The 11,017-nt window shown below is 33.4% G+C and overlaps 1 protein-coding gene across 1 annotated transcript; it reads left to right on the top strand.

Moving 5' to 3' along the window:
- The first annotated feature begins 3,093 nt into the window (after nucleotides 1–3,093).
- Nucleotides 3,094–5,167, top strand: LOC147384497 (7-deoxyloganetic acid glucosyltransferase-like). Its single transcript, XM_086426951.1, has 2 exons — nucleotides 3,094–3,639; nucleotides 4,095–5,167. Exons 1-2 carry the CDS (start codon nucleotides 3,120–3,122, stop codon nucleotides 5,036–5,038), a joined length of 1,464 nt encoding a protein of 487 aa, XP_086283077.1. The 5' UTR covers nucleotides 3,094–3,119; the 3' UTR covers nucleotides 5,039–5,167.
- Nucleotides 5,168–11,017: the final 5,850 nt, after the last annotated feature.

Raw genomic sequence — 11,017 nt, 5'->3', positions numbered from 1 at the left:
GACAATCGAACACAACGAACTTCAAAAAACACCTTGAATCAAGTTTAAAAACTAATTTTTTTTTTTAACAACTTGTAACATAAAATGCTGAGCGTGAGTGCGATTTTGGAGACCCACCTTTTAGAGATCCAAAGATGCCCTACTCCACTATTGATCCACATGTCACACTACATATCACGACTTCTCTCTTACAAACGTTGTTTTTTTTCCCTAAAATTAACCCACACAAATTAATGTTAAAATTAACAATAAATAGATTCCATATTTCTTTTAGTTATAAAGTTTATCTCTATACCCCTCCACACTTATGAATATTTAAATTACTCATTTGTATTTTAACTGATCAAATGCCCTTTATATTTCTTCCCTAAAGGTTAATGACCTAAATGCCCTTATTTTTAAAGTATGAAAAACTATTCTTGATTTTCTTTTCAAAATATGTGAGGTGAAGAAAAAAAATTACCCTACTCTCCAACTAGATTCTATTTACCATATCACCTTTAGAGGAAAAAAAAAAATTACTACCCCCACATGAAAAATAAGAAGAACAAAAATAATTCCTTGAAAAATGCAAATTTTATGTATTTCATCTGAATTTAAATTTTCATCTAGGAAGATTTTCCTATCTAAGATAGAAAATGGATTTTCATCTCACCTCCTAATGTTATTCTCACCCAATTACCCGAATTCAAAAATAGAGAATCATAAATTTCAAACTTGACTTAAATGTTTATCAAGTCCAGTCAAGACAACCACTTACAAATCAACGCAAACAAGTCAAATATAAATAGAGTCGTGATAATCTGACTACCCCACCTGGCACACTCAATCGACTCTCTTGACATGATAATTTCAAAAATCTTAAATCTGTATGCCTTGGGATACAAAACTGCACTTTCCCATAAAAAATGTGTATCTTGAGGGAATCATGTACTCCCGAACTTGTCACGTTAAGAGAGTCGAGTGAGTGTGCCACATCGGGTAGTCAGATTATCACGATTCATGACTTATATAAGTATACTAAATTTAGAAATAGCTAAAAATAGTTTCTATAATTTTTAAAATAAATAAAATATTTAATTTTTATTTTCTTAAAAAAATATTGTATATAACTAAATAACTGAAATCAGTTTTTTTTTTCTCATGATCTATTTTGAATTGACAAGTTAAATAAAAAATAACATTGATGTTATTTTGTCCATGGTCAAAATTAACAATCTCAACTACTCCTCGCCACCTAGTGAGTTTTGAGAGCACTTGACTCAATTGACTCATTCATGATAGTCATTGTAATCAACTCATGTCTTTGGCTAAAAAATTATTGTTGAACAACTTGAATAATCGATCGATTCTAATTAGACACTTTGGATGACATATGAGATAAGTAATAATAGGAACTTTGGGAGGAGGGTTTTAATCCTCCACCCTGAGTGCATACTATTCGCACTCTATTCATAATATAATAAGGAAAATGCTGGAACGACACAAACGGAGACACACAAAAGGTGACATAAATGATATGGTGGCATGCACATAATCCTAGATGCATTTTACTCGTATCTCGTGAAAAAAAGTCTTTGGTAATGTGCACGACACCATCTCATTTTGTCACCTTTGTGTCACCCCAGCACGACTCATATAATAATGCGATAATCTCATTGTTCTATTAAAATAAGGCCACTCCTCCAAATTGTTAACTCACTTCTACAAATCTTTGAAGATTCCAACTTAACATCGAATTTCAATGGTCACCCTGTAACGTAACGTAGAAGGCATAGTAAAAAATTTCTCCCAATTTTTCAAAATTTCATAAAATTCTCAAGTAATCATAGAATATGATAACATTTTTACCTTTCACCACTAAAATTTTAGTTTTTTCAACTTTCACAAATTAAGAAGAAGATAGAATTTAGGAAGATGTTAAAATTCTCAATTTTGGATCCTCACCGAATAATTTCCGAATCCAAACTTTGTTACTATGCCAGAAGGGAAAATTCCTTCTTAATAAATTCTAAGGAAAATTTGTTATCATACACCTAAAAGTCGCATTTTCCAGAAAAAATCATTTTTCAGTTTTTTCTTTTTTTTCCTGTGGACAACCCTACTAGCCCTCAATGAAATCGCATCAATCAGAACTAGACGTGATCACTGGTGTAAACTGTTAATGTCCAACAACAGTGGACTAGACCTTTATGCACCATGGGTTCAAAGATTGTACATGTGTGAAATCGGGAGTAACTTCCAATCTAACTCCCCGGAGTTCAATAGCTACACTCCTCTAAATTATTGGAAAATCATACACTCAGAAATAAACAAGCACATTTAACTCAGAAATAAACAGTCACATTTAACTCTCACCGAATTTATTTAATATTCACCTTCGCACCGTTTTAATTTTTTCTTTTTTTTCTTGACAAAGTAAACTTGCTATTAGATGAAAAATTTTCTTTCAAAAAATTAACATATTATTAATAAAATTATTAATTTATTTATAATTTTTTATATTTAAAATATAAATTAATTATTTTTTAAAATAAATAAAAATTTATCTTTATTAAAAATAATGATTTTTCATAAGAGTAACTCATTCTAAAATTTAATCGATAATTTATATAAAAAATTAATGACTTTTATATAATATATATTAATTTTTTAAATAAAAAATATCTTAAATTATCTATAATATGTAAAGAAATGACAAAATAAATCGCGTTGATACATGTGAATACCTATTGGATAGAACCCAACGATTTTAATTTCTATCGATTTGATTTCATTTTAAACTTGATTCTAATCGATTCCAATAAAAAAAGATTTGAAATCAGAGTATTCGATTTAGATTCCGGTTCGATTTCAATTAAATGGATACGCATTGGTACCTCTACACCAAGAACAATATTCGCGCATCTTGGCTCCAATTCACGAAGAATGAGCTGTAATATTCCTATAGCTAAAGAAGTGGAGTGAAACCAAAAGAGTATGAACATCCAAACTTTTGTAGCAGAATATTCCTATAGCTATAAGATATGTTTTTAACGGCTCAGATTCTCTCGACTTGGCTCCTCATATATTATATAAAGCAAGATAAGGGAATGTGTGGTGTGGTGTGGTGTGTAACTATGGAGGAAGAAGTAGCAGTCCCACTCCCACATGTGCTCATCTTCCCATTACCAGTACAGGGCCATGTTAACTCCATGCTCAAGTTAGCAGAACTCGTAGCCCAAGCTGGTCTCCAAATCACTTTCCTCAATTCCCACTACAACCATAACCGTCTCCTCCGCTTTACCGATCTTCACACTCGCTTCGCTTCTCGATTTTCTGGATTATTCAAATTCCAAACAATCTCTGATGGTCTTCCTCCTAATCATCCTCGCTCTGCTGACTTCCTCAAAGACATGTTTGATTCCATTAATTCCATCACTAAGCCACTCTTTAAAGATCTTTTGATCTCCCTTTGTAGCAAATCTGATGGGTCCCCCGTCACGTGTGTTATAGCTGATGGGATCATGACTTTTACTATGGACATTGCTCAAGATCTTGGGATTCCTATAATTGCTTTTCGTACTATTAGTGCTTGTTCGTTCTGGTCTTATTTCTGTCTTCCGAGACTTATTGAAGCTGGAGAGCTTCCATTCAAAGGTGGGTTTGTGATGTTCAATTTTTTAAATTAATAATGAAGAAATTAAACCTATCTTTGAAGGGTATTTGTCAATTATGTTTAGTAATTGTCTCTGATAGAGAAAGAAATTAACTTAAACACTCTTCTCTTGTATATAAAGACTATCCGTTCCCTATAAAAGTAAGCCTTAACCATCCCTAGTAAGAGTAAAAAAGAAAAGAAGGTGAGTCTAGAATTTGATTCATTAATGGGGTTTGGTGTATCAAGGCACATTCTAGATTAGAATACCTTTTTCAGAAGTTATATATATCACATAATCTTATATCATGATATTTTTGTATATTAGTTTTGAGTTGTTAGAATAAACTAACATTTACATATGAGTGGTGCTACAGTGACAAGCCACAACTCTGTGTTAGACACTGTGGTGATATGGAATTGTGCACATAACCATAAATGTTTTTCCATGAAACAGACGACGACATGGATAAGTTCATAACATGCCTTCCAGGGATGGAAAGCTTTCTTCGACGACGAGACCTACCAAGTTTCTGTCGAGTCAAGGACTTGTCTGACCCAGTTCTCCAACGTGTTATAAGGGAGACGCACAAGGCAACTCAAGCCTCGGGATTAATTCTCAACACTTTCGAAGATCTCGAAGAACAGATGCTCTCTCAAATTCGCTCTCATTTCTCCAAAGTTTACACTGTTGGACCTCTTCATGCTCTTTTGAACTCCCAACACAAAGATTCCTCACCTTCCGAATCATCATCGAATAATCTTTGGGAAGAAGATAAAAACTGCATGATATGGCTTGATTCAAAGCCATTAAAATCTGTTATTTACGTCAGTTTCGGCAGTTTAACTATTGTTAATCGAGACGAATTGTTGGAATTTTGGTATGGTCTGATCAACAGTGGGAAGCCATTCTTGTGGGTCGTACGACCTAATTCCATTACTGAAAAAGAAACAGAAGTTCAGATCCCGACAGAGTTGTTAGAGGGAACGAAGGAGAGGGGTTGCATTGTCGAGTGGGTTCCACAAGAGGAGGTATTGAGACACAAGGCTATTGGTGGGTTTCTGACCCACAGTGGGTGGAATTCGACCCTCGAAAGCCTTTATGTCGGAGTTCCAATGATCTGTTGGCCGTACTTTGCGGATCAACAGATCAATAGCAGGTTTGTTAGCGATGTATGGAAGGTAGGTTTGGACATGAAAGATACCTGTGACAGAAGAAATGTTGAAAAGATGGTGAGAGATCTTATGGAAGGGAAAAGAGATGAGTTCAGGAAATCCGCCGATAAGATTGCAGAGATGGGTAGGAGGTCTATTAGCAAAGGTGGATCCTCTGATAGTAACTTAAACAATTTGATTAACCATATAAGATCGTTGAGTGTAGGATTGCCTCTCTTAAATTAGAGTGCAGAGATTGCTTGTTTTGGTCATTTGTAGTTGGATTGTTACTTCAGCTTATTGGGAATTTTATGAAGTAATTTTTTATAATGGGTAACTTAAATAATCTGATTAAAGATATAAGATCATTGAGTATATGATTGTCTCTCTATTATTAAATTAGAGGGCGAATGTATGTCGCTTTTTGGGAATTTTATGAAGTAGTTTTGTTTAATTGGTAACTTAAATAATCTGATTAAAGATATAATAAGATCATTGAGTGTATGATTGTCTCTCTCTTATTAAATTAAAGTGCCAATGAATGTCGTTGGTTTTGGTCATTTGTAGTTGGATGGTGGCCTTGGCTTATTGGGAATTTTATGAAGTAGTTTTGTTTAGTTGTTAACTTAAATAATTTGATTAAAGATATAAGAACATTAATTGAGTATACGATCGTCTATCTCTTATTAAATTAGAGTGTGAATGTTGCTTGTTTTGGTCTTTTCTAGTTGGATTGTAGCCTCGGCATATTGGGAATTTTATGAAGTAGAATTGTTTAATTAACTCGGCCGACCTTATTTTTTTTACAAAATGTTCACCTAAAGATAAATCACTACGTCACATTGCGTTTTTAGTGACTGTAGTATTGCGTTAAAAACAACTGATAAAATCTATCATTCATTGTGACAGTTGTTAACTATCGTTAAATAGTTGTTATTAACTAAGGGCAGTGGTTTTAAATGGGGGTTTAGCCACTGAGTAAGCGTATGGAGAGATTTTATTTGTGAGTTGGAACATTATATCTACTCTCTCTCTCTTTCACCCCAGCACATTCTCGGTCTCTAGTAGACTCACTCTTCTTCGCACATTCTCTCTTTCTCTCTCTCTCTCTCTATGTCTCTTTCTCTCGCGCGTGTACACTTACTCTCTACGGCACACACTTTCTATCTCTCACGCACTCTCTCTCCCCACAACTTCCTAGATCTACGATTCGAAGAGATAAAACCTACCTTTGATTAGAGCTCAAGATTAATCGCAACTCTCACTTCTCTTCGATTTAATCAAACAAGAATGAAACAGCTCACTTGATTGCTCTATTCAAGTAAGGTTTTACTTCAGATTTTGAACTGATATGATTATGAAAATGTCGTTTTAGGATTTTGTTTTCTCTTTAAAGGTTTCTTTCGCGTTGAAACAATGTGAATCCTAAGTATTAGGGTTTATGTTCTTGTTCTTGTGATTATCGCCACTTGTTGCAATTAATCTAAAAAACTAAAGTAAATTTGTTTTTTTAAAAGGGTTTTTTATTGTAATTTCATTTTAATTTTTGTAATCAAGTTTGTATTTGTTGTTATTTTCTTATGTTTTTCTTCTCGCACAAGGATTCTAGTTTGATTGGATCTATGTGGTTCTAATCTATTTGTATATGTATTTAGGAATTTTGGTTGGATACAATTACTCAAATTTACTAATGATATAGTAGGTTTCAGGTAGTGTGTCATTTTCTACTATTACATAAGGGTTCACAGTTTTAGCATTTTTATAGTACTCTTCAAGGTAGACAAAAGTCAGTAGTGTCTTGTACAAAAAACAAATGAGATTATGGCTCCTAATTTGTTTTTAAGGGAGAAAGAGGAGATTGATTGAAGTTTGGAATGAAACTAGCGAGAACTATAGGTACATATTTCAAATCTAGGATTTTTCAATATGTCTAATAGCTATCATCCAAATCAAATTAGTAAAGCTCTTAGATTTTTTACCATAACTTCAGGAACATCATGAATGATCTTGTTTTCATGAATTTTTATTTTTGATCTTTTAATCATCTCTCATGTGAAACCTCACCTAACACTTTGTATAAAGTTGCTTGAAAATTTTTGAGACCTCATTATACAACAATGTTCAACAATGAATTGAGTTATCTTCTTGCCTATATTTGCAATCATGTGAAAAGATAGTTAGTTTAATCAATGGAGTCAAGTTCTTAATTTTGTTTGCCACCAATGTTCTTTTACATCTATATGTCCATTTTTTTACAAGTTGTAGGGGGTTCATTTAAATTAATGATTTTTATGGAGTTTAAAGTTTATTGCCTTTATATTTGTCTTTTTTTCATGCACCAATCTGGCATCAATATACATCTACATTGTGGGTGCTTAATATACAGAGGTTTATTTGTATAAATGAAATTTGTGTTTGAAACTAACATTAGACTCTTAATCAAATTGTATTGTGGTATCAACATACATCTATATTGTGGTAAAAGTGAAATCTCACAGACAAAAATGTTAGAAGAAAAAGCTGAACTTTAGTTATTTTGCTTGGGTTACGTAATGCGTTAAGCTTAGTTGATACAAGTGTCATTGACTGGGTTTTGAGGGATCCATGTTTGTTATTGACTAGGTTTTGACGGATTCATGTTTAGATAATAGTCATTGTACTTATAAGAAATGAGTTTAGTAGAGTTGAATGGTAGATCATGATTTATGTTGCCAAGCATGGATAGTTCGGATAAGGACACATCATTTATCTAAGATGTCTCTATTATATAGTAACAAGGAGGTTTTATCAAATGATTGCCTACTAGTTTGGGGGATAGAGGGTATTGCCTATTGTAATGTTGCTAGGTAAGATTTGTAAGGAAGTTCATTTCACTTTGCTTTTGAATTATAAACCAAGAAAAGGGAAGGTTTTTATTAACTTAATTTATTGACTTCTTTTCCAATAGATCTCTTGTGTTTCGTGATGTAGCCATAATTGGTAACGACTGTAGAATTTCACATCGTCATTATCTAATTGCATCTCATGGCATGGTCTATGACATGGCTACAGATCCTATAACGGAGGTTGCTATTAGTGTTGGGCAGGTCATGTTATAATTTTAATCAAAATTATTTATTTATTTTGGTTTTGAATTAAAATATCCTTTTGCGATCTAATTAAATACTAGTTTTTTAAAAGGGATTGAATTGTTATTGGCTAAGGACATTGGGGACCAAGTTGAAAATAATTTCTTGCAATCTAATAAGTTTCCATTGAATAGGATCTTGTGATTTCTTAAATATATCAGAGTTCTCATTTTCCTAGGGTTTTTTCCAATTTGGTGATGGGGTGGAATTGGAAAGAAAAACTCTTTAAAGAGGGAAGTGATAGCCGTCCCCTATTGTGTATGATCGTAAGAGAATCCAATCGTTTTGGTCATACAAAAGTAAAGGGTAGAGTACCACTGTTTTAGCTTAAAGGTTTATTGTGTTTTGAATAAGGAAGATTGACCATCGGATTGATAGAAAAGGATTCATTGTTCGGATTTGTTTTGCATTTGTTTATAGAATACCAAAGGTTGATATTGGATTTCATTATTGTTAATCTTGTTGTTTAAGCTTCATCAAAAGGTATGTGACTTGAATCTATTCAAATTTCAAATCAGATTGATTAAGTGTGAAAGAGAAGATCTTATCCATCAATTGGTATCAGAGCCACGTTGTATCTCTTGCATTTAATTCTTTGATTCAATTGTTAATGTAGATAGATCGGTTTTCGTTCACTAGTGAAGGGTTCTAGAAATCCTTTTTATTTTGTTTTGTAAATCCATGGAGATGCTTGATTTTGTACTTCATTGAAGTTGAAGATGAGATCATCGATCTCATCTCCATGGATTTTCGTCTCTATTGCCAGACGTTGTACCCATGGTGATCTCTAATGGTGTCAACTTTATCTTCTTCTTTAAAAGTTACAGTAAGGTATTTTTGGAGAAGATGAAGTTTGGTTTTTAGACTTAGGTCTAATTTGATTGACCATGTGATTTTATTTATTTCTTTAAAACCATTTACTTAAGGAATAGGGTCAGACTCGATCCATAGGTCAGACCATTGGTCGACCTGACCCACTGACCCATTTGATCTCGGTCAAATTATTTTGACTCAACATCTTAACTAAATTGACTAAGTTGTGTTGGTTACCTCATTTATGTTACTATTTACAACATGTGTTATATTAATGTTAAAGGCTTGTTTTTTCAAATACATGAGAACTGATTTTTTATTTAATTTTATCTAATTTTTCCTAAGAGACTGTTTGATTAAAAAATGCATAATTTTTTGTTAAGGGACCGTTTGATCAAAACGTCAAATAATCTATTTATTTATTTTGATTGATATAAAATTCTTATTTATACCCCTTAGATTACAATTGAAGCCCGTTCGGAGCCCATGAGTAGTCAATTCGAAGATCTTTTCGAGACCCATTGTTCTAAATGTGTTTCAAACCTATTAGAGCCCAATTAGTTTCTGAATTTTTCTTAAATAACTAGAATCACCTGTTTGGAATTAAGTGTTTTGGCGTATACACTTACATTCTTTACTATCGATGAACTGAGTATTAATAACTAAAAAAAAACCTTAAGAAATATTGTATGTAGGTAAATACACCATATTTTTAAAGTACCAGGAACCTAAATGCATATCTAGTCCAAATTAGCTGTTAGGTCTGACCTATAGGGGTTTAGGAAAATCGGTAAAGTGGTTGTTCGAGGGTTCATTACTGAAGTAAAATCGCATTCTGCCTAAAGGTGTCCGACCTACAAAAGTTATGCTTTCCTTGAATTTTGGGATTCAATTCTCATTAAAATATCAAAGTAGCACTAATTTGCATAAGATTACTAATTCTACCAAAAGGTGATTTAGGTCAGTTTTGTATAATTCGAGTGAATAGAATAGTCACATGTGTTGTAAGGAAACAAATATAACTATCTTGCCTAAAAGTAGTGGAAGTGCCTAAGGAGACATAATATATCTAAATTTCTGCCCAAAGGTGATATTAGAAGATGTACCTTATTTGTTTCCTACAGGACGAAAAGTTTTAGCTCATGGTAAACTACCCTAATCAATTTGTCTTAACCCCTAATACAAATTGAAATAACAAAATTAAAATCTCCTAAAGTTAAAATTTGTGACCTTAGTCATATTTCCTTATCAATAAAGTTATGGATGGATTTACTGTTCAGAGGCATTTGGCTGGGATAGAGCCCTTGGCTTACTCCAGCTATTCGTAGTGGCGCATGAGTATTGATATTACTTTAGGATGCATGGATTATAACTTTACACTTACTAAGGACATGTTTGAGGTTCCAACTCCAACTTCTCCAGAATCAGTGAAGGTGCATTATGCAAAATGGGAAAAGGCCAACAGGATGGCCATGATGATTATACGTGCATCCATTTCAAAATCTCTACGTGGGGATATTAAAGTAACAAATAAAACTCGAGAGTTATTAGCTATCTGAAAGCGCCCTCGATCCGCGGGGTGTGCGGATCCGCTTTTGACCCTTGAGGTTTGGGAGTCGCCACCTAGTTATTACGGTCTAGGAACCGATCAATGACTCTAAACGGATAAAAACTAATCTAAAACAAAAAAAAACTGAATTCGGGGATCAAGTTACGGGGTTGGAAGGTGTTAGGCACCAACCCCGCCCGGCCAAAGCCGGTCTCTACTAAATTCTCAAGTAAATTACATTGCTAAAACCTAGATAAGAAAATAAATAAAAAAATACCTTTCCGATGCAAGGACTTTATTCCCTCAGATTTGACAAAAAGAGCTCCTTGTATCGTGCTCCCTTGCTTTGTTCTGTTTCCGGATTTGACTTCGGATCTCCGAGGCAAGGTATCTCCTTGTTTTTGAATCTGAACTCTTCAAGTTCGTTGCGGATTTGGGGGTGTTTTTAGAAGGCTTTTGGGTGTTTTCTAGACTAAAATTGAAGGAGGGATGTTAGCTAAGGAGTTGGGGCTCCAAAACTAGGGTTTATGGGGGGCTAGGGGAGCTTCTAGACCTACTTTTCCTAGGGTTTATGATTTGATACGAAAATAGGGTGTGAGCACCTCTATTTATAGATGTTTTTAGGGGTTGATTTGGATAGAGTTAGTGTTTAATTAGAGATCTTTTAATTAGAGTTGTGTTTTAGTTAAAATTGTTTTAGGTAGAATTGTGTTTTAATTAGAATTGTTTTAGGTA

The sequence above is a fragment of the Akebia trifoliata genome, chromosome 15 (genome assembly GCF_017979445.1).
Source record: "Akebia trifoliata isolate Shusen 1 chromosome 15, ASM1797944v1, whole genome shotgun sequence".
In the NCBI taxonomy this organism is placed as follows: Eukaryota; Viridiplantae; Streptophyta; class Magnoliopsida; order Ranunculales; family Lardizabalaceae; genus Akebia; species Akebia trifoliata.
Note: the sequence above shows the minus strand (reverse complement) of the source record. Positions and strands in the feature narration are given on the sequence as shown.